This window comes from Trichosurus vulpecula, chromosome 3, assembly GCF_011100635.1.
Source record: "Trichosurus vulpecula isolate mTriVul1 chromosome 3, mTriVul1.pri, whole genome shotgun sequence".
In the NCBI taxonomy this organism is placed as follows: domain Eukaryota; kingdom Metazoa; phylum Chordata; class Mammalia; order Diprotodontia; family Phalangeridae; genus Trichosurus; species Trichosurus vulpecula.
In genome coordinates, this window is record NC_050575.1 from 300,046,974 (window position 1) to 300,071,694 (window position 24,721).

Here is a 24,721-nt window from a genome sequence, read left to right on the forward strand (position 1 = left end):
CTGGGCAAATTGGAAAACAGCTTGACAAAAGTTAGATTTAGACCAGAATCTTGGAACATTTATCACAGTAATATTTAAATAGATTTGTAACTTAAATATGGAAAGTCACATAAAAAAATTTAGAGGAGACTGAAAAGGAGTAAATTTCACAACTGTTTGTTAGCCAAATAAGGAATAGAGGAGATCACCGAAGACAAAAGTAGACCATTTCAGGTGATAAAATTAAAAAGCATTTGCATGAACAAAATCAGTGATGCTAAAATAAGAAAAAAACTTTGGAAAAATTAGAAGTTTTATTTCTAAATCATAAATATCTAAGGCCAAGAGTCAATAGATTAGTGGTCAAAGGATATGAATAATTTTCAAAAAAAATTGTGAACTAAAAATGACAATGTGAAAACATGTTCCAAAACACTAATCATAAAAGAGATACAAATGAGACAAATTATAGGGTTCCCCCTCACACCTTGCAATTTGGTAAAGATGACTAAAAATAGGAATAACCAACGTTGGAGGGGCTGTGGAAAGATAGGCTCTCTACTATAACATTGGTTAGGCTGTGAAGTAGATTCACCATTCTGGATCTTGTTTTATAATTATGCAAATAACAATCCCTATTAAACTCTTCCTACCATCTAAACTGGGGCTGTACCCCATAGAGGGGGAAAAATAGAAGAAAATGGTCATATATGTATGCATATGTACATATATGTATACATACATATATTCATGTGTATATGTGTATACCTCTATATCTGCACACATATACACACATGAGACTATTCACTGCAGTACTTTTTGTGGTTAGCAAAGAATTAGAAGCAAAGAGGGTGCCCTTCAATAGGGAACTTGCTGAACAAACTATGGCATATAGTGTAATCTAATTTTATGATGCAGCAAGATATGATGAATGAGGAGATACACAATGACCATAACAATGTAAATGAAAAGGAAGCCAGACTCTGAGCAGATGAAAAATCAGGGCCGGTCCTAGAGAAGAGAACGAAACAGCTCCCTCCTCACAGGAGTGAGATGGGAGGACTATGAGGGCAGAATGTTGTATACATTTTAGATATGATCACTATACCAAGTGTTTTTGCTTAATTATTTGTCTTTGTTACAAAGGAGATTTCAGTTTGGGGTAGTTAGAAGGAATAGCTCAAAAAAATGACCAGCATAAAAACAAAAGAGTAGGGATTGTTCTGTTTATTGTATTTGCATACCCAGTGTCTCGCACATTATCTGGAACATAGTAAGCACTTAACAGATGCTTATTGAAGGGTAAAATTTATTTTTGTAATTTATATAGATATATGTGTATATACATACCCATATAAAGATATAGGCACAAATATGTAGATACGAATGAACAATACCCAATAGATAAGGGGTCAAATGATTGAACATTTTTCAAAAGAAGAATTGTAAACTATAAAAAAGTTTAAAAATATCCATCAAATCATTACTACTAAGAGAAATATAAATTAAAATAACAGAGTTTTACCTCACACTCATGAAATTGGTAAGGATGATAAAAAGAGAAAATGTCATTGTTGGAGGAAATGTCAAAAGATAGCCACACTAAATCACTGGTATTGAAACTTTGTTTTTATTAGACCATTTGGGAAAAACAATTGGGATTATGTGAGAAAAGTCCTTAAACCACTCATTGCCTTGACCTGGTACTGGGCATGTACCTAAGGAGGTCAAAGATAGAAACAAAAGCTCAATATATAACAAATATTTGTAACCCTAATTTTTTTGTGGTTAAAAATGCAAAAATAAAGTGGGTACCTATTGATTAAGGAAGGGCTGAACAATTTGTGATATATGAATATAATCAATAAATTTTCTTTTAATGTGGAAAGACAAGTATGAAATGATAAAGAGTAAAGTTTGTAGAACCAGGAAAGAGCTATACACAAGGACAGTAACATAATATAAATTAAAAGAGGCCAAACTAAATAACTGTATTAACCAATCTCGTTTCCAAAGAATAGATGATAAAAGCTTAAGAGAAGTGGGGTGCTATGTTTTTAGATGAAAAATATAGTCACTGTATTAGTTGGTTTTGCTTAAGTATTTTTCTTTATTACAAGGGAGAACTAATGGGGAGAGGTGGAGATGCTATATTTGGAAATAACTGTACTTAAAAAATAAAAAAAATCAATAAAACTTAATTAAAAGGAAAATAACTCAAAGAGCTAGAGAAAGATCTCTAGCATGTTGATTAAGAGGATCTGTGGAAGGATATGAGCCAGAATCCCAGGGGATGAGAATGTGTGATTGGGTCATGATTGCACAGTGAAGGAAGTTCTGTGTCATTGAGGTCGTTGATTTACCCTTGTGTAAAGGCATATGTCATCACTCAGGGTAGATCTAGCTTGGGGATGTTGCACATGTTCTGTGAAAAAGCTAACAATTTAGAAATGGGCAGTTTTATGGGCTCCATCTGATATCTGTAATCAGTATTACAATGGAGTTTGATAGAATATCAAACATATCCATCTTAAATTAAATTTTATTTGGTAGCAGATATTTATACCAGCATGCATCACTCATCATATAAAATAAATGTCATCCATTAAAGACATATGACAGCTTATTAAACACTCACTGGTGATCCCTATCCTACAGCGGGACGGTTCTTGGAAAAAAGTGAACCCTTATGCTAGCATGTGGATACAGGACTGGGAAAGGGTAAGAATTAGAGATGCAGTGGGAACCATATGTTCTACTTCTGATTCTTAGAGGTGCTTAAGCAAGCTTATTCAATAGACTTACTGTTTGTTACTTAAACCTTATTTTAGAATTTAAACTCAGATTTTCCCCCTCATCTCCTTTTACTTCCAGCTCACATACACTCCTTCAAGCAATGAATGTTAAGTACGGACTTCCTTAAGCACCTTTTTGCTCATTTGGTTAAAGCAAGTGTTAGCAAGGCCAACATGGGTTCACCCCCTGTATGCTTTCATTAATGTTGCACTATATTCAACTGGCCACACACTGCACCCTAATTGCCACCATCTTTCAAGAGGAAATGAATGGATTGGCACAAATCATCACTGGAATCACAACTAAACGTGCTTACCCTACTGATTGTAGGTAAACAGTCTATTCAAGGGCAGAATTCCTTTCTAAATTCATAGCTCTCTCTGTCAGGCTCTGCCTAACAGAGGTAGTGTGCTACAGCAGCCTAAGCCTCCAACTCTGAGATGTCCGTGCCCTGCAGACCCAGTAACTGAACTGGGTAACTGTTGCATTAAGTACTGGGTAAGACTGCAGTAACTACCTGACAGAGGTAGTGTGCTCCAGCAGCCTGAGCCTCCAATTCTGAAATGGCTGTGCCCTGCAGACCCAGTAACTGGTTCCTGCTTCAGTAGGAAAAGAATAAAAAAGCTTCCCATCTGAAACAGATATTGTCCCAATTTCTGGGTCTCTTGTCTGGGTGCATCATGACTGTTTTTGCTGTTCTGATTGCTTTAGCCAACTGTACCATCTTGACTCTTGGTTTCATGTGTAATTCCTGACTTCCTCCTGCTGCCTTGTCTTGGTCTTATTTCTCCATCCTGACTGCCGGATCCTGTGTACTCCCCAGATCTGGACTGTTTCTTTCATCCACTGATTATTCACTTTGGTTCCTGTTCCTGGCTTATAGCACTGTGTCCTTAATCCATTACTTTAAATGGATTGATATGGCATTCTTAAAAAAGAAGGCACTTGTTACATATGTAGGAAATATAAAGATAAATTATTGAATAGTGCTGAAAATCCATTTCCCAGAGGAATTAAAATGACTAAGTACTGTAGTTCTTTAAAGCCAACACCATACTTAAAACCAAATCTCATCTATTCTTTATCTGTGAAGCTCATTTTATGTTATTTCTAATTCACTAAGCAAAGTAAGTCAGAATGAGAATATTTTAAAGAAATTTCTAGAGTACATGAACAATCAGTTAGAATCCATTTGACCATTGATGACATCTGTTGCTAGTTTGTCAAAAATCACAGTCGAACTATGACCCTGTCTACAGTAGTATTCATATGCCATCCACCCTACACTGGCTGTTAGCCAAGTAATTATGAGATGATTCTTGCATTGCAGATAGCAAATTATTATTAATTTTATCATCTATTTAGCTTCCTTTGCTTTTGTGAGATAGTTTTGAGTTCCAAAAATCTTTAATCAGGGTATCAGAAGTACCCTGTTTAAGCCAGAGTTAAATTGAAATTGGGATTCATGTTCATGCTTCCCCCCATTATTTCATGAACAACTTGAAAAGAAACATTCCCTTTGTGATGTAGTGGTCTTGTCTTTTCAATGTAGAATCTAAGGTATTTGAATCAGTCACCAAGATTGAATATGTAAAGCATGTTTTTTTTTTAAAGCAGAAGAAAGAAACAATGAGGAAAAAACAAGATGACGAGTTGAAACAAGTAGAAGAAGAGAGAACCAGACAAATGTATGAGAGTTGGAAAGAAACCCAGAAGTCAAACAAGGAAGAGCGAGAGTGGCAGGAGTCTTGTAAGTATACAGGAATCTCTTCTCTTCTTTGCCAATTCATTCATTAATATGATTGGACCTTAAACGTTGAAGGAGACAGGAAGCATATTATAATTTAATGAGTGGTTTTAAAGAGATATGGCTTCCTTTAAGACTCAGCTCAGATTCTGCCTTTTGCAGGAGACCTTTCCCAGTCCCCCAGCTGCTAGAGCTTTCCCATACATATTTTCTATCTACTCTATTTGTGTATTTTAGGTAGCTATTTATTTACATGTTGTCTTACCCAATAGAAAGTAGGCTCCTTGAGGTGAGGAGCTGTAGATTTTGCCTTTCTTTGTATTTCCAGCACTTAGCACACAGTAACTGGCGTGTAGTAAGTTATTAATAGAAGCATATTGAATGACCAATGGATGAAATTTTAATGCAATGTTTTCTAACTGATAATTATAAAGAACTGGACACTGGAGTATAGTGTGCTTGTTGGTCCACAACCAAAGGAAAACAAGGCCAATGCAGATACCTAGTATACCTAAGACTGAAAGAATTAAGGTTTGAAATGGAATTTGTTCTCATTTCTTTCTAATGCCAGCCTGGACTCAGACCATTGAAGTCATACTACCACATTATCCTTTTATAGTGCCTTAGCTGAGGATAAAGGTAGGAATTGAAGCATTTATAAAATAGAAAGTCCTGAATATTATTTGAATTCCATCACAGCAAGATTAATGAAAATCTTAGTATTTTAAACACTTTAATATATCTGTAATTGCATCCATGTGGGTTTTTTGTTTGGTGCAATGAAGTACAACCTCTCCATACCTTACCCTATTGTCTACATCCTCTCATAAGTCCTCAGGATAAGAGGTAAGTATAGAAAATACACCCCACATATTGGGGCCTTCCTGGTTTCCTACCAGTGCTTGAGTACCAGTATAGCAAGCATCTGGCATTCCCCTCTCTTGATACATGCATAACTCACCTCTCACCCCTTTTTCCATTCTTACATCTCTTTTATGACATCTTTTGCATCACTTCTTGTAACACAAATCATTGTTGATACTACATTTCAGGATCCAAACAATGGCCCGTTTGTCCCTTACAGTGAAATCCCAGGATGGTTAAATAATTCAGACATCCCTATGATCCCCATGAGTGAAACAGGGATTTGACAAATGTACTCAATTTTAAAAGGTTCCGAAACCTTACATTAGAGTTAAATAAATTCTTCAATAGGTAAAATAGGGTATGTACTATAAGATATTATGAAGAATTATATTTTTTACTAATTTGTTTTAAACTTAAGTACTAAAACAAATATACTATAAGAAAAGAAAAAGAAACATTATAAACTTAAATGCTAAAGCTTAATTACAAAATAAGAAAAGAAAAAAAGCATTGCTATGTGCATAGCAGAATGTAAGAGAGGATTCAAAATATACAGCAATAAATTTCCATTTCAAGAAAGCCAATATAATAAATACCACACATTATGTCAGAGCTGTCCATCTTTTCTTTGCTTCCTTGTAAGTTTTCTTTTATTCTCTGCTGTGTACGTTTTACTTTGTTCTTTTTATCCCCCTTCTTCCTCCCTTCCCCCAAGATATCTACAATTAAATGTGGATATATGTATGTATGTACACACGTACATGTATATAGACACATACACATATGTAGACCTATACATACACATACATATAAACACTTACATACTCATACATATACTTAGATATCTATAGTCATACTCATATATAAACATGTGTATTCATATGCATCTATGTAAGACTGTACTATACTTGTCCTCTGTTTCTCTGAGGGTAGATAACATTTTCCTTGATAAGTCTAAGTCTTTCCATGTTTTCCTGTCTACCAACTCATCCTTTCCTACACCACAGCAATGTCCCAATGTTATACTGTCTAGTTCTTTTAAATAGTCTAAAACAATACTGATTAATATGGCTGACATATGGTATAGTATCCCTATTTTTCTCTTTTGATCAAATATATTTTAGCTTTAACATTGTCTGAGATCATGATTACTAACCCTGCTTTTTTTTTCCTAATACATTATAGTCTTGATCTTTATTTTATATTTGTATGTATCTCTTATTTCCTATCCCTCCGGACTCCTCTACTTTACTTCTGCCTGCTACCTTGCCCTCATATTACTTAACCCCGCCAAGGTCCCTTCCTTATCCTGTCCCCCACCCCCATTCCCATTAGTCTAAACACCCTTTTAAATACCCCTTTATCCTATTCCTTCACCCTGTTATTTCTCTATACGTTTAGAAGACTTTTATTCCCTTCTAAATGTATATATTGTTCTCTCTTTGACCCAGATCTGATGTGAGTAGGGTTCCCTCTAAAAATCTTCCCTTGTCCTCTCCCCTCTTCCTATCCCCTTAGCTTTTTATTTCTTTCTGAATTTAGAAGACTTTTATACCCGTATATATACATATATATATACACATACACACATGTATATACATATATATATATATATGTATGTATGTATGTATGTATGTATTCTTCCCTCTTTAACCCATTCCGAATCAGAGTAAGGTTCTAGAACTACCAGCCCTCATCCCTACAATTATATTTTATAAAAGCAAAGGACTAAAGTATCCTCAGGATTTCTTTGTATAAATTAGCCCACCTTGAAATCAGATCTGTTTCAGGTGAAATATTTTTCTTTACTGGGATGCTTTTGCACATAGGAACTTAATCAGAGAAGTAAGCATTTATTAGGCATTTACAGTATGCCAGGCATTGTGCTAAGTCTATGGGATTCAAAGAAAGGCAAAAGCCATATAGCCTCTGCCCTCAAAGAGTTCACAATCTAGTGGGAAAACAGCATGCAAATAAACAGTTATATAATAAAAGATCCATACAGAGTAGAGGGAAGGTAATCTTAGATGGGGAGGCTAACTGGAAAAGGCCTTCTGCAAAAGATGGGGTATGAGCTGGGTCTTAAAGGAAGCCAGGGCTTCCAAGAGATGGAAGTGCAGAGGGAGAGGACTCAGGGTGTGAGGGCCATCAGAGAGAGTGGGAGATGCAGAAGCAGCAAATGGACCCGTTTAGCTGCATCCCTGGGTGTGGGGAGAGGCGTAAAGGCTAACACTGGAACAACTTCACCCTGCCCTGAGCCACAATCGCCTCAGAGGTTCCCTGCTGCCTCCCACTTGCCAGTGACTCAGTGCTATATTGCATCCCAAACATTGTTCACGATGGATGAGACAATTACCTCTTCCTCTTAAAATTCTAGGGTAACAATTACACCATGGAATAATTCCACCGGTGGTGACTCATGACTCTTAACTGTGCCAGCTCCAGGATATCCTTCACAGAGATGGTGCAACATCTCCTTCTCATTCTTTCCCCACTACCTAGAAAACTCCCCCCAGAAACCACAAGACCCTACCCATGAGTCCCATTGAAGAAGAAGCTGGGCAGACTGTACATCAGGAAGGAGTCCTGGCTACCTCTGTTTTGTTTTAGTTTTTTTGTATTTATATTTGGGGGGTGGGGAGGAGGCAAACAAGGGGAAGCGACTTGCCCAGGGTCACACAGCTAGTAAGTGTCTGAGGCCAGATTTGAACTCAGGAAGATGAGTTTTCCTGACTCTAGTCCTGGTGTTCTATCTACTGCACCATCTAGCTGCCCCTTGGCTGCTTCTATTTTCAGAGGGATTTTAAGAGGGAAGCTTAGGTAGTTGTCATTCATTGAGTGACGTTTCTTTGTTCTGAAGCTGCATGCATTCATCATGCCACAGAGCTGCCCTGGCAAGTAGTCTCCTTGTGGATGGATGAAGGCTCTTTTCTCCTCTTTGTTTTGCTAGTGCGGAGATCCAAAGCAGCCGATGAGAAGAGGCGTTCTATTGCTAAACAAGCTAGAGACGACTACAAGCGGTTATCCCTGGCTGCACAGAAAGGGAAGGGCAATGATGGAAGCCAGGGCTCCCAAGGCGTTGCACAGAAACCCAAAAGGCCTCCTCTTCCGCCAAAACCTCAACTTCTCAACCCAGCAGGACCGCCTAGAAAACCTCACAGGTAAGCCAGAAGTCACCCAGGAGCATGAGTACTGAAATTAGAAGACAGAAGACAGATTGAAAGACCAGCTGGGTCCTTCCCATGAAGAAGGCAAGAGTGGTCAGCTGCTAGTACAATAAATGTGTGTTTATTTGGTGCAGGGAAGCTCCAGTGAAGAAACTCCCTCCACCAAGCAGAACAACTTTGCAACTCGGAGTGTTAAAGAGTTGCCTGGGGCACTGAGGGTCACTTTGCCCAGTGTCATGAAGCTAGTATGTGCCAGAGGTGGGGACATAAAGCCAAGTTATCCTGACTCTTGACAATGACGCTCTCCATTATGCCACACTGACTTTTCAAAATGAAATCTCAGCATAAGATAAAACTTAGAGAATGAAATTCAGTCTCGCCCCTAGTGCCACCTCCTTGAGTAACCTTGGTGTTTGCTTTTAATATGGCTGTGATTAACCCTTAGTTACCTCAGGGCTAGTCTAGTTGGCAGAGAGGGTGTGGTCTTTGATATTCTCTCCCTTTTTACTTCCTAGTCATTAATACCTTCCATCAAAGGGCAGTAAGAGGAGCTACTTCATTTAAGAAGTGAAGGGAGAAGAGAGTTGGAGATAGGACATTTTCCATTTCACTGTTTATCAGTGGCTCTTAATGGAAAAAGCAAATTGATCTCTGATTTTCATAATGTAATAGTACATTTTCTATAGGACTTCAAAGTTTACCAAAAAAATATAAAAACCACTTTCTTCATGACAACCCTTTGAGAGAGGTGGTACAAGTATTATCATTCCTATTTTACAGATAAGGAAACCGAGGTTCAGAAAGTTTAACAGACTTTCCTGTGGTCACACAGATTTCCTCATTCCAAATCCAGTGCTTTTTCTACCACAATGCCTCCTCATAAGCCAAGGCAAAAAGACAAACATAATCACAGTAGAAATTCAGGAATGACTGTAAAAATTACTTAGTCCAGCTCCCTCGTTTTACAGACTCACGGAATCTGAGAGATGGGAGGGACCTCAGCCTTCATGTAGTCCAATCTATTCCCAAAAGGAATCCATACCGAGACATGCCTCACCAAGTAGTCAGGCCAGCCTGTGTACCTGCAGACCCCAGAGAGGGAACCCAGCACCTTTTAAGGCAGCATGTTCCCCTGTTGGATGGCTTTGGTTGTGAGACGGTCTTCCCTGATAGCAAGCCTGACGACAGCTTTTACCCCTTGTTCCTTCACATCTGGCCACTGAGGGGAAAACCAAATTGAACAAATCCAATCCTTTTCTAAATGAAAGCCTTTCAAATACTTGAAGATAGCTATCATATCTGCCCCGCCCACCCCAACACTCCCCCTTAGTCTCCTGCAATCTAGACATCCCCGGTTCCTTCATCTAATCCTCATGCGACTACGCTCCAGGTCAGAAACTGAGGTTCAGAGAGATTGTGACTTGACTTGAAGGTAGTGATAGACTCTCCATCTAGGGTTACTATTGCCTCGGTGGCACCATGTGCTAGAATGCTAGACTTGGAGTCCAGAGGACCTGAATCTGAACCCTATTTCCCAGTTGTATGACCCTGGGCCAGTCACTTAATTGCTATCTGCCTCAGTGTCCTCATCTGTAAAATGAAGATTATAACAGCAGCTACCTCCCAGGGGTTGTTGTGAGGATCAAACGAGATATTTGTAAATACTTCAGAGACCTTAAAGCGCTCTATAAATGCTAGTGATGATGATAACAATGATGCCAGGCTACCTCTATTTACCGCTGATATGAAATAAAAAGTGGATGGCAATTTCTCTCCACAGATAGGGTGCAGTTAATGATTTGAAAATTCTCCTCTTGGCAATTACGATGTCCTTTTCTGTGATGCTAGAAAAGGTTAGAGGGAGACAGGGAAATTATAGCTTGCTTTGGCCAACGTCTGGTGGAAAATGACAGTGGCATCATGGTAGAAATTTCCTATCCCTCTTGTTCTTTGGCTAGAAAAGATTTTTTTCTCCTGATTACTGATACGATTTTAGTGTTTCACATTCTAGCTGGAGTGGGAGCAGGAGAGAGCAGTTAGAAATAAGAGATCTAGGAAATGTGGTGAAAAGAGTACCGGAGTCTAGAGAGTTGGCTTACTAATCAATAAATCAATGAACATTTATTAAGCGCCCTCTACGTCCAAGGCACTATGCTAAGCTTCTCACCCTGGCTCCACTCCTGATTCACTATGTGAGTCACTTTGCTTCTCTGAAGTAGTTTCTTTATCTGTTAAAATTGGAAGAAGACACGAAGAACATCTCCCTCTCTGTGGCCGTTAAACATTCCTCTCCATATTTGGAAAAATATAAACGAATTCTATAACTTAATGGAAGAAAATCAATGTAGCATCTCTATATTTCTGCTTCTCCTATTGAAAAGCTCCAGTCGCTGTGTGCCCGCGTCTGCCAGCACTCTCACCAGCACATCTCTCATTTCTCCTTCTCTCTGCTTGCCATGACGCTGCTGCACTCCTGCTCCCTGCTCTCCGGAGCCATCTCCTTCCACCCGGGCCTCAGTGCAGCCGCTGCCGCCGGAGCCAGCTCTTGGTGGACCCAGGTAGAGATGGGCCCCCCTGACCCAATCTTGGGGGTTACGGAAGCATTTAAGAGGGACACCAACAGCAAGAAGATGAATCTGGGAGTTGGGGCCTATCGAGATGACAATGGGAAGCCTTGTGTTCTTCCAAGTGTCCGTAAGGCAGAGGCTCAAATTGCAGGGAAGAGCATGGACAAAGACTACCTGCCTATCACGGGACTGGCTGAATTTTGCAAGGCATCAGCAGAGTTGGCCCTAGGTAAAAATAACGAAGTTCTGAAAAGCAACTGATATGTCACTGTACAGACCATTTCTGGAACTGCAGAATTGAGAGTGGGAGCCAATTTTCTGCAACAGTTCTTCAAATTCAGCCAAGATGTTTATCTTCCATAACCATCCCGCGGAAATCACACCCCCATCTTCAGGGATGCTGGCATGCTGCTGAATGGCTATCGCTACTATGACCCCAAGACCTACGGCTTTGACTTCAACGGAGCCTTAGAAGACATTTCCAAAATCCCAGAGCAGAGTGTCATCCTTCTGCATGCCTGTGCTCACAAACGCATTGGAGTCGATCCTCGTCCTGAGCAGTGGAAAGAAATAGCATCCTTGGTAAAGCAAAGGAAACTCTTTGCCTTTTTTGACATGGCATACCAGGGCTGTGCCAGTGGAGAAGGCAACAAGGATGCCTGGGCTGTTTGCTACTTCATTGATCAGGGCATTAACGTCTCTCTCGGTCAGTCATATGCCAAGAACATAGAGCTGTATGGTGAACGTGTAGGAGCCTTTACCATGGTTTGTAAAGATACCGATGAAGCCAAAAGGGTAGAATCCCAGTTGAAAATCCTGATTAGTCCTATGCATTCCAAGCCCCCTCTCAACAATGCCCAAATTGCCGCCATGATTATGAATACTCCTAAGCTGAGGAGCCAATGGTTGCAAGAGGTCAAAGGCATGGCAGACCACATCATTGGCATGTGTACCCAGCTGGTTTCCAACCTCAAAATAGAGGGCTTCTCCCACAATTGGCAGCACATCACTGACCAGATTGGCATGTTTTGTTTCACAGGCCTGAAACCTGAGCAGGTGGAACGGCTAATCAAGGAATTCTCCATCTATATGACAAAAGATGGCCGCATTTCTGTAGCGGGGGTCACATTAGGCAATGTAGGATACCTTGCCCACGCCATTCATCAAGTCACCAAATAACTCTCCCTGGTGAGATGGAGCAGAGACAACCTTCCCACCTGCATACTCTGCTATTGGAGATTCAGAGAGATGATTGTGCTGGTGAAGATAGGAGTGGTGCGAGAAATGCTTTCAACCACAGTGCTTAATGCTCAGCCATTGCAAATATCTCAGAACAAGGCCTGTGAGCAGGCTAAAGACATCTGAAACTAGTGTTGGCAGCTTTGTGGCCCTAACCCAAACTCCCCAACCCATCCTCCACAACTTTTCCAAAACATTTTATGTTTACAGTAACTCTACCAAAAATTCTGCCCTGAAACCAGAGTTCCTCTCCCTCTCCTCTTCCCCCAGTCTTACATCTCCTGGCATTACAATGTTGTTCAAGAGCTTTAATCTAGGTAATAAATATCACTTAGCCCACGTAACAGAAATCTCCGTGGTGCTAAAAGCTTCCAAAGAAGGCTTGCCCAGTTCTGACTCCCACCTCTTATTGGCCTCCCATGACTCATGGAGGCACCACGGAGCATAGATGCTGCTCTTGTGCAGCATCTTGGCTTCAGGAAATAACAGGAAAGGGAGGTGGCTCTCACCTGTTGGACAGCTAAGGCTTTGTTAACTTTCCTTTCCTCCCCCATTTTTATTGCTGTCCTTTCCCTTTGGCCCAAAGATCCAAATCTGCCCTAGTTTCCCTTTGCTTGAATTAACCTTTAAACCCTTCCTATCAGGATCCATACACTTGGAGAATTAAGTAAAATGTAATTTAAGAAATGAGCATATTCTCTCTTCCCCTTTCTCAGCAACAGATGGAGGAGAATTCGATAAAATGACTGCACTTTAATATTGGCATCATCGTAAAGTTTTTAATCCTCCCCCTTTTTGCCACCTCCCCACCAGACCTCTTCAATGTGGTTGTGCAATAAATAGCCTGTTTATGACAAGTCTGTATGGGGCAGTCAGTCCTGGGAGATGAGTATTTTGAGCTGTGTTTCTCTGTGTTACTAGCCGAGTTCAGACTTCAACCTTGAAAAGATCATCCTCCATTGTTATCACATAGGCCTTTACGCAGCCTGGTTTCTCTGTACAATAAAATTATTGTAGATTGGAAAAAAAAGAAAAGCTCCAGTCACTAAGCATTTATTAAGCACCTACTATGTGCCCGGTCCTGCGGTAAGTGCTAGGGATACAAAAAGAGGCAAAAAACATTCATGCCCTTGAGGAGCTCATGGTCTAATGGAGGAAACAACATGGAAACAGCTGTGTATGAACAGACTAACTATGGGACAAATAGAAAATAATCAATAGAGGAAAAGGACTAGAAATAAAAGGGTTTGGGAAAGGCTTCTTGTAGAAGGTGGAATTTTAGCTGCAGCTTGAAGAAAGCCAGGGAAGCCAGGAGGGAGAGATGAGAAGGAAGAGCATGCCAGACATGGGGACAGCCAGAGAAAATGTCCATGGTCTTGTTTAAGGGACATCCAGGAGAACAGTGTCACTGGATTGAAGAGTAGGTAGGGTATGAGGTGTAAGAAGGTTGTAAAGGTGGGAGGGAACAGGTTATAAAGGGCTTTGAATGCCAGAGGACTTTATATTTGATCCTGGAGGTGATAAGGAGCCACTGGAGTTTGTTGAGTAGGGAGGTGACCTATATGCTTAGTTCACTTCCCGAGCATCGTGGAGGATGAAGTGGAATGGGGAGAGACTTGTGGCAGGCAGACCAACCAGTAGGCTAGATGCAAGGTGATAAGGGCCAGTGACAGGGTGATGGCAGTATCAGAGAGAATAGGGCATATTTGAGAGGTGCTACAGAGGTAAAATCCACAGGTCTTGGCAACAGATTTCGGATGAGGGGGGTGAGCGAGGAGTTGAGGATAGCCCTTAGGTCATGAGCCTGGGAGGTTGGGAGGTTAGTGATGAGACATCCAGATTGAAGTGTTTAATAGGCAGTTGGAGATGCAAGGCTGGAGGTCAGCAGAGAGCCCTGTAACGGAACGTGGAGTTCAGTGATTTCCAGACTGCTTCATTTCATTAGAGGACTGCAGTTGGGGAAATGCCAATTTTTTTTCATGGCCTGGGGAAATCGGTGACCAGGACATGGATATTTTCTGCTTCCCAGTGAACATAATGCCCAGCAAGACAAGAACATATTGAACATTACTGGAGTGCCATGGAAGACACTTTCCTGCCTCCGGTGTAGATTTTTCACTTAAATGGTACGAGTGTCTACGCATGAACGCTAATCCAGACCACACCGGGGAGATAGAGAAATGCATTTTGGAATGTATCCATTTCCAAAGTTACTTCCAGACTTTGGTATATTATATATTGAGAACAGTAAGGATGGCATCTTTTATTTTGTTTTATACTTGGGGTAAGAGATTTAGCAGGGACTCTGAAGGCCATCTAGTTCAACTCCCCCATTTTATAACTGAAGAAACTGATGCACAGAGAAGTTAAGTGACTTGTCCAAAGTCCTACAGATAGCAATTGTCAGAGCCAGATTTTTTTAACCTAGGTTCTCCAACTCTGAATTGTTCTTTTCTCTTCATCAATATTTTTATTAATTTTTAAAAGTTTTAGTATTACCCTTTGTTTTTACACCACAGTCCTGTTCCCTTAAATATTTCTGATGGGAGCCTTCCTTATAACAAAGGAAAATATTTAAGCAAAGCCAACCCCTCCAGCAGCTCTATGCGACAGCATCTCCATCCCTCCATAGCTTTAGTACCCCACCTCTCTACTGAGAAGAATGAGGTGAGCTTCATAATCTTTTCCATGGCATTGAGATTGTTCATTTCAGTTCATCAGCTTTTGACTGCCTCTTAGTGGTTATTGCTTATGTAATTGTAGTCTTTGTGTAGCTTCTATCTTGGTTCAGCTTCCTTCCTTCCTTAGTTCATCAATCAAGCAAGTGACAGTCATTTATTAGGCACCTAGTGTGTGCTACAGATATGGGGCTGAACAATGGAGATACAAAGAAAAGATACCACCTCTTAGTGGTTATTGCTTATGTAACTGTAGTCTTCGTGTAGCTTCTGTCTTGGTTCTGCTTCCTTCCTTCCTTAGTTCATCAACCAAGCAAGTGACAGTCATTTATTAAACACCTAATGTATGTCACAGATATGAGGCTGAACAATGGAGATACAAAGAAAAAGCAAAAACAAGCCCTGCCTTCAAGAAGCTTATGTTCTAATGGAAGGAAGCAACATATACATAGATAAATATAAGAAATAAAGGGCAGAAGGGAGGTTAACTTATAAGTGAAGATGCTGACAGCTGAAGGGGCTGGGAGAGACCTTCAGCAGATGAGCTGAGTCTTGAAAGAAACAAGGGAGTCTAAGAGCTGGAGGTGAGGAGGGAAAGGACTTCAGGCATGGGGGAAAAGCCAGTACAAAGACATGGAGGTGGGAAGTAGAGTGATGCGTGAACGACAGCAAGTAGGCACCAGAAGCTATGATCTTTCCTAAACTAACAGGTGACAAATTCCCATACAAACATAGACTTTAAAATACCCTCAATATTTCAGTAAATAAATAGTACTAGGATTAGGCCATTTTCACGGTCAGAAGAATTGCCCACAATCACCCAAAAATAAGATTGATTCACAAAAATTTAAGGGCAGTGTTTGTAATAGATGTCATTGTGGCAGTGTGAAATGAAAAAAATTTTTTAAAAGCTTCCCTAAATGTCTCAGAAACTTTCATACGTGTCTTCTCATATGAATTCCACATGTTTGTAATTCATTATGGTGCAATAATGTTATATTAATAAGTGATAGTTTTAGCCATTTCTTTTTAAAAATATTATTTATAACATTCTTTTCTTTTTAAATTTTGAGTTCCAAATTGTCTCCCTCCCTCCCCTACTGACTGAGAAGGCAAGCAATATGATATCAATTATACATGCGAGATCACACAAACCATATTCCACATTAGCCATATTTTTAAGGTAGAAAAATTTAAAAAGTGAAAAAATTATATTTCAATCTACCCTCAGAGTTCGTCAGTTTTCTCTCTGGAGGTCAATAGCATTTTTTCATCTAGTCCTTTGGAATTTTTGTAGATGATTGTATTGATAAGAGTAAAAAGTCTTTCACCACTGATCATCATTGCAACATTGCTAATACTGTGCACAATGATCTCCTGGTTCTTCTCTATCCATTTTGTCTTCACTTTGTATCAATTCATATGCCATGTTTTTCTGAAACCATTCCTTCGTCATCACAATCATATGCCACAACTTGTTGAGCTATTCCGTAGCTGATGGACATTCCCCCAATTTCCACTTCTTTGCCACCACAAAAGAGCTGATACACACACACACACACACACACATATATATGTATATGTATATATACACACATACATACACACACACATACACACACACACATATATGTATATGTATATATATACACACATACATACACACACACATACACACACACACACACACACACACACATATATATATATATACACAAATATATACATATATGTTGAATATATAGGTTCTTTACCTTTTCCTCTGATCTCTTTAGGATACAGATCTAGTACTGGTATTGCTCATTCAAAAAGGGTATACACAATTTTATAGCCCTCATGGCATAGTTCCAAATTGTTATCTAGAGTGGTTGGACCAGTTCACTACTCCACTAACAGTTCATTAGTGCACCCATTTTTCCCTCCTCCCCTCCAGCATTTGTCATTTCTGAGGTGGTACCTCAGAGCTGTTTTAATTTGCATTTCTCTAATCAACAGTGATTTAGAGCATGTTTTATTGAACTATAGATAGCTTTGCTTTTTTCTAAAAGCTGCCTGTTCATAACCTTTCACCATTTATCAGTTGGGAAATGGCTCTTATTTTATAAATTTGACTCAGTTCTATACTCAGTATATATTTGAGAAATGAGGCCTTTATCAGAGGAACTTGCTGTAAAAATTTGTAATATTACTTCATTGTCTATGGTACATTTTAACAAAATGTAGTTTTCCTGGATTATCTCTTTTAATTAGGTCTGTTTTTGCTTCTGCTTTGCCTGAGATCATGATTGTAACCCCTGCCTTTTTTAATTCACCTGAAGCATATTAGATTCTTCTCTTGCTCTTTAATTTAACTCTTTTTGTGTCTTTATGTTTCAAGAGTGTCTCTTATAAGCAACATATTGTTGAATCCCGGCTTCTAATCCATTCTGCCATTGGCTTCCAATTTATGGGTGAGCTCATCCCATTTGCATTCACAGTTGTGATTACTATGTATTTCCCTCCTTCCCATTTCTTCTTCTTCTCCTCCTCCTCCTCCTCCTTCTTCTTCTCTTCCTCTTCCTCTCTCTTTTATCTTGCCCCTCCTCAAAAGCATATTTTCCTTTTAACCACTGCCTCCCTTAATCTACCTTAACATCCCTTCCCCCCCTTTTTTCTTATCCTTTTTCTCTCTTACTTCCCGATTAGATAAGTTAGTTTTCTATATACAATTGAGTGTATATATCTAAGTGTGTGTGTGTGTGTGTGTGTGTGTGTGTGTGTGTGTGTGTATATATATATATATATATATATATATATATATATATATATATACTTCCCTCTTTGAAACAGTTCTGATGAGAGTGAGGTTCAAGCATTACTTGCCACCCCCGCCCCCATTTCCCTCTCAACTGTAAAAATTTTCCACATTTTCCTTGTGAGCCTTTCTTATGTGAAAAAATTTTTCCCATTCTATCTCTCCCTTGCCTCTGCTCCCAATGCAACCTTCTTTCTCATACCTTCTGTTTTTAAAAAAATCATAACATGATTGACTCACACCCATGCCCTCTGTCCATGTAAATTAGCCCAAGATGATAAACTTCTTAGGAATTAAATGTATCATATTCCTATATAGAAATGTAAACAATTTAACTTTATTGATTTCCTTATTATTACTCTTTCATATTTACCTTTTTATGTTTCTCTTGAGTCTTGTGTTTGAACGTCAAATTTTCAATTCAGTTCTGATCTTTTCATCAGAAATGCTTGAAAGTCCTCTATTTAATTAAATATCCATTTTCCCCTAGAATATCCATCCCCCCCTTTTCAGTTTTGCTGGGTAAGTTATTCTTGGTTGTAATCCTAGCTCTTTTGCCTTCTGGAATATCATATTCCAAGCCCTTTGCTTCTCTATCATGGAAGCTATTAAATCTTGTGTGATCCTGACTGTGACTCCATCATATTTGAATTATTCTTTCTGGCTGCTTGAAGTATTTTCTCTTTGACCTGGAAGATCTGGAATTTGGCCATAAAATTCTTGGAAGTTTTCATTTGAAGATCTTTCAGGAGGCAATCGGTGGAGTTAAGATATTGGGGCAATTTTACTTGATAATTTCTTGAAATGTGATGTCTAGGCTTCTTCTTTAATCATGACTTGAGCCCTTAGACCCTTGTGACTGACCACCAGTGCAGCTCTCTGCTTGGATCTGAGACCAGAACTGCATATGGGCAATAGAATTGCCAATCAGTGCTGGTTGTACCCAGTGCCAGCAAAGGGTCTCTTTTATATCTCTTTCTGACCAGTTGTCTGACCTTCCCCCCCGATGCCCCCTTACTGTCTCTGGGATGAGAACTTCCAAAGCTGGTGCTGCCTCCGCTTGAGGTGGACCTCCACCTCAGTGTTACAAACATCTCCTGCCAACCTCATAAGTTTTCTTAGGCTAAAAAAGGTCTCATCCTAACTGTTGTTGGCTCTGCCACTCCAAGATTTGATTTGAGGAATTATTTTAAAGTTGTTTGGAAGGCAATGTTGAGAGTTCAGCTGGATTGCTGCCTCTAATCCACCATCTTGGGTCTGCCCCTTTTAAACCTATTTCCCAATTGATAGATATCCATCTTGTATTCAATTTTTTTTACTATTTCCCAGAATGCTAAGATGAATATTTTGTCACATATAGTAGCTTTCTTTCTGGAAAAGCAGTTGGGGATGTAAAAAAATTGGAGCAAAAGACAGTTAATATTATGTCTGGGAAAATAAATTCAGCACTTGCAAATTTCAATTCCATTAGTATCCATAGTCATTTGTAGTTGATTGATCTCTAATGATTTTTAAGGAACCCCTTTTAGACACAAGTGGTTATCAAGGCTGTTAAGAATAGCCAGCACCCAAATTCACTTGTCTTCTCTGCTCTAGTCTATGCACTTCTTGACCAAGTCAAACATAATATATTCTCTAGCCTCAGGGTATAAAGCTGGCATTTTCAGGGTCTGTAAATTATACTGCTACAGGAAAATGCCTTTTATAACTTACAATAGAAAATTTCAAAGGACTGACCAAATTCCTTTGGTATGATCAGACTTTTGTGTATATCGAATTTGGTCAAAATTATGATCTTCAATACATATTGTCATTGTCAGTCACCTCTATCTTTTCAATAAGCATGGAGAGGCAGTGAGCTATCATGAATAAAGAGCTGACCTCAGAGTTAGGAAGAGCTGCCTTTGACACATACTGATTGTGTCACTCTGGACTAGTCACTTAAACTTTCAGTGCCCCTAGGCAACTCTCTACCACTGTAAGTTGCAGAAAAATGTGCCAACCTACATTTGCAAAGGGGGTTTCCTCACCTGGGATTTCCTATACTGATGTATTCAGAAATTTAGTCTCCCAGGTGCCATTCTGCATTGGTAAAGGAAGTTCCTCACCAGGAGCTCCCTACAGTGAAATCTTATGTTTCATCCAAGAAAATTCATGGACCATCTGTACAATCTCCTGGTCAGAGAACATCAAATGGCACATTCATTTTGAGCTACACATTTTAGGGAGGGCATTGACAAGTAGAAACATATCCAGAGGACAATGGCCGGAATGGTGAAGAGACTGGAGACCAACCCGTGTGAGGACTGGTTGAATGAATTAGGAATGGGTAGCTTAGAGAAGAGGAGACTTTGGGAAGGTGGAGGGGAACATGATTTCTGTCTTCATGAAGTCAAAAGCTGAGATATAGAAGAAGGATTAAGCTTACTTGCTTGCCCCCAGAGCATAGGAAAATTAATAGAAGTTAGAAGTTGCAAAGAGGCAGATTTAAACCTATTTTTTTAAAAAATATCTCCAACTTCCTAACAACTAAGAGTTGTCCCAAAATGGAATGGGCTTCCTTGAGAGATATTGAGATCCCTCTCACTGGAAATTTTAAAGCAAAGGCTGTTTGGCCATTTGTTAGGAATGTGGAAGAGTAGATTCTTATTTGGGTATGAGTTGGACTACATGATCTTGGAGGAGTTGAGGTTATGAGAGTCTTAGATGAGATCACTAAGATAAAGAGCATACAAAGAGAAGAACAGAGGATTTTTAGGGGGTTCTGGGTTTGGAACAAGGGTAGGAATAGGATGAGGAGCCATTAAGGGAAATAAGAAGAATGGCAAAAAGTAGGAAAACCAGGAGAGTGCCACATTACTAAGAAGGAGAGTATTTCAAGAGGTGTGTGACTAAGTGGATAGAACAATGGACCTGGAGTCAGGAAAACCTGGGTTCAAATTTGGGCTTCAGATACTTACTAGCTGTGTGACCCTGAGCAAGTCATTTAAAATCCATCTGCCTCAGTCTCCTCAGCACCTACCTCCCTGAGTTGTTGGAAGAGCAAATTATGTAATTTTTGCCAAGCACTCAAAACGTTGCTTGGCACATAACAGATACTTAATAAATTCTTGTTTCCTTCCTTTAAGAAGGGAGTAGTTAACAAGGTTAGAGACTGCAAAAGTCAAGGAATATGAAGATCTGAGAAAGGATCTTTGGATTTAGGGTTCAGAAGGTAAGCTTTAAGACTATGGTTTCAGTAGAGTGATAAGAGAAGAATCCATTTATAAATGATTTAGTGGTAAGTGATAGTCAGGAGGTAAAAGGAATGAGTGGTACACTGTTGGGTTGTTTTTTTAAAAAAGTTTGCTGTCCAAAGGAAGCAGAAGTAGCCTAGTAGCTCAGTGGGTAAGAGAGTAAAGGGAAGGTATTTGAGGGTGGTGAAACCTCCATCTCTTGGGGATACAACAATCTTTTTGTAGGCTGAGGAAAAGAAGCCAGCTGAGATAAAAATATTGAAGGCATGGAGACAGTTGTGCATGTTCAGGGTACAACCCAGAAAGAGGGCAACTTCTAGACCAATCAGAACAGATGGGAGGGGCAGGGATGGAGGAAACAGGTAGAGGCACTAACCTTGGAAAGAACAGACTTCCTCCTCCGAGAAATAAGGGAAAGAAAGGAGGATGAGTAAAGATATAAAGAGAAATTTGGATGTGGAAATCAGAGAAGTAGCAAGAGTTCACAATGGATGACCTTGATCTTCCCAAGTAGAAATTCCTTCTCAATAGAGGTTTTGAAATGAAGAGGTGATAGTGTCTTAATAGGGATGTCATAAAAGAGATTCTTGGTCATATATAGGTTGGACAAAATGACCTCTCAGGTCCCCTCCAACTCTGATTCTGTTATTTTGAGTTTAGGCCATTGGAGGAGGTATTGGGGTCTTGCAGAAAAAAATAGATTCGCAATGATCACTGCAGGGAATGAAAAATAGACACAAGTTGATATGAATAAAAGGGTTTCCAAGCAGCATTGAGAGCTCAGATAGTTATCTAGCATTGGTTTTTACTGGAACCAATTAGCACCACTATATTACTTTACTTGACAATCTAAGAGTAGAATTGGAGACAGCAAACAGTTGCTATTCAAAGATGAGCCTGGATTTCTTATTTTCTAGTGACCAATTCAAGTGAAGCAAGAGGGACCTGATTAACTGAAAGAATAAGTTGAGCAGAGAAAGTGGAGGTCATGATAAGGATAAAAATCACCAACCTTAGAATTGTGAAGGAGGGAGAGGTGGATGGATAGTGGATTGTGATCAGAGAATGGCATTTTGGATTTAAAACCTTGGAGATGAGCAATTAAGAGTGGTGATAGGACCAAAGGCAGGGTGTGCCTATGGGTGCTTAAATGGAGTAGATGAGAGGAGCTGAGGAGGTCAAGCAACAGGTCAAGGTGTTGGGAATATCATCAACATGGATATTGATGTCATCAGAGTTGGAGGGGCTGATCATGAAGTTGGGTTTGAAGTCATAAAAACAGTAGAGGGATTCTGTCTTAAGGAGTGATAACTGAATTTAATAAGGAAGAGAGAAAGAGAGGCTGGTATGAAATACGATGGAATTCACAAGAGGGGACACAACAAAAGATGGCAGCATAATAATAGTCTAGAAGTAACAGTGAGGAACAAAGACTATGTCAACCACCTCAGTAGAAGTTTCCATTGAAGATAGGGTACAAGGGACATGGTGTCATCACATGAAAGTAAGGCTTCATTTGATGCAAGGATGTGGAAAATATGCTTAAGGATGGAATGGGATTGCCCTTTGCCCTAATCAGCTTGTCATTGAGCATTTATTGAGAACTTGCTGTGTGCCGGGTACCATGCTAAGCATTGGGAATACAAAGAAAGGGAAAGAACAATCTCTGTCTTCAAAAAGCATACATTTGAGTGGAGAATAAATAACTAGGTCTATACAAGATACATACAGAGTAGCCAGAATGTAATCTTGGATGGGAAGGCATTAGCAGCTGGGAGGATAAGGAAAGGCTTCCTGCAGAAGGTGAGCTTTGAGCTGGACCTTGAAGGAAGCGGAGGGAAGAGGGGGCAGAGCATTCAGGGCATGGGGGACAACCAGGCAAAGGCAAAGAGGAGAGAGATTGGAGTGTCATGTTTGAGGAACTTTAAGGAGGCTTCGCTACCAGCATTTAATTCAATACCTGCTTTGTCCTTTTGGTACAAATCTTCAAACACCCTCATTTTTGAAGATATCTTTTAACTGAACTAAAACCTTCAAAGCAGAGAAGAGAGAGAGAAGGGAAGTGAGTCAGAGAGACTAGTGGAAGCAAAGGGGAAAAAAAGGATTAAAAGGTTGAGGCAAGAACTGACTTAATTTGAGTTGAATGCTTTGCTTACAAATAGGTTCTCTCCAGGAAAGTTGTGCTAGAGGCAGTCTCCACATATTAATACTTAATTTCTCAGATTTTAATTGGGAGTTAATGAAGCTCCCAGATAATATTAAAAATGAATTAAAGTAAACACAGCAGTTGGTCATACCCATGGCTCACTTAAATTTTCATGACATTTTTGTCAGATGCATTTGTCATGATGGCTGGAAAGATGCAGAAAAGCATCTATTTTCTGGCCATGGGGCACAGTACAAAAAAAATTCCATAGTACCTCTGACTGGGTAGCTTGGACTTTTAAATGCATAGTGTATCCCTTTAGAAGATCTATCTATCTATCACATTGAATCTAAACTAAAATATTAATCCTTTGCAAATGACAGAAACCAGGGAGTGAAGAGATCTGTGTCCCACTCAGCCCAAGAAAACATTATCACATGGTTCAAGGAGGAGCAAATCCCACTGAGAGCTGGCTTTGAGAAAAATTCAGACACAATCGCGCCGTGGTTCCATGGTGAGTACTGAAATCTCTTCAATGTGGTCCCCATTACCAGCAGAAGAAACCCGAATCCACAGAGACCATTGTTACAGGAACTGTTCTCTTCAACATGCTGACCAAGAGATTTTCAAAATAATTGTCTATTCAAAGATTAGTCTGGATTTCTTTGTATTCCTTGTTTCCTAGGTATCAATTCATCAACTCATGAAATTTGTTAATAAGCAGTGAATAATTGCACATATGGGGTTAATCTGACAGTCCAAACAAATTATCCCTGGCAGAATAAAAAGATACACTCACATTGACTTTCCCAAGCAGTCCCATGGGTGAAAGTTCCACCTCAAAAGAATTGGGGTGGTAGAAACAATGTCAGGCTGGGGATTCAGGAGACAAGCATTCTCATCCTGGATATGTCATAAACCATTTTTATACCTCTTGGCAGATCAATTCCCCTCCTTGAGTTTTAGTTTTTTCATCTGGAAAAGGTGTTGATTAGACTTTATGATTTCTCAGATTCTTTCCATTTCTGTGATTCCTAGACTCTTGGTTCTTCTGGGAAGTTGAGGTTGCAACCAGTGATAGGGGCCGAGTCTTCAGGCTTGCCAAGAAAGTATCACCTTGAACACAATTACTGAGTGCAGTCTGAAAGACTTAAAGTCGGTGCCAACTCTGCCAACTCAGCTCATGCTTCACTCCCTACTCTTTTCACTGTTTCGGGTTTCAGTGACAATGATAGCCAGTCTGCTTGGCCCAGATATTATTTCTCCAAGACTAGCTTGTTGCCTGACCAGCCGTACACCCAGTTAATCCCTTTGTCACACATGCAACAGTAAGCATGTAGTTAAAAACCTACAATTGAAGTTTTATATCTAAAATGAGTTCAAGCTGAGATTTCTAGTTTGAGTAGAAATTAAAGCCTGAGGTGCCATTCCCAAAAGGGGAGATCCTTTTTTCTTTTAAACCAAACCATTGCATGTGTTAGCAACGATGAGGTTGTCCAGGGTCC

The 24,721-nt window shown here is 39.7% G+C and overlaps 1 protein-coding gene and 1 pseudogene across 1 annotated transcript in view; both read left to right on the forward strand.

The window, feature by feature from the left end:
- Window positions 1-24,721, forward strand: part of SH2D4A (SH2 domain containing 4A) — a 103,365-nt gene that overhangs the window by 54,467 nt on the left and 24,177 nt on the right. The window contains exons 5-7 of the mRNA XM_036751586.1: window positions 4,390-4,525; window positions 8,340-8,550; window positions 23,600-23,730. Of these exons, the coding sequence (XP_036607481.1) occupies window positions 4,390-4,525; window positions 8,340-8,550; window positions 23,600-23,730 (478 nt within the window). The remainder of the gene's footprint in view (window positions 1-4,389; window positions 4,526-8,339; window positions 8,551-23,599; window positions 23,731-24,721) is intronic.
- On the forward strand, window positions 11,013-12,305 carry LOC118843809 (annotated as a pseudogene).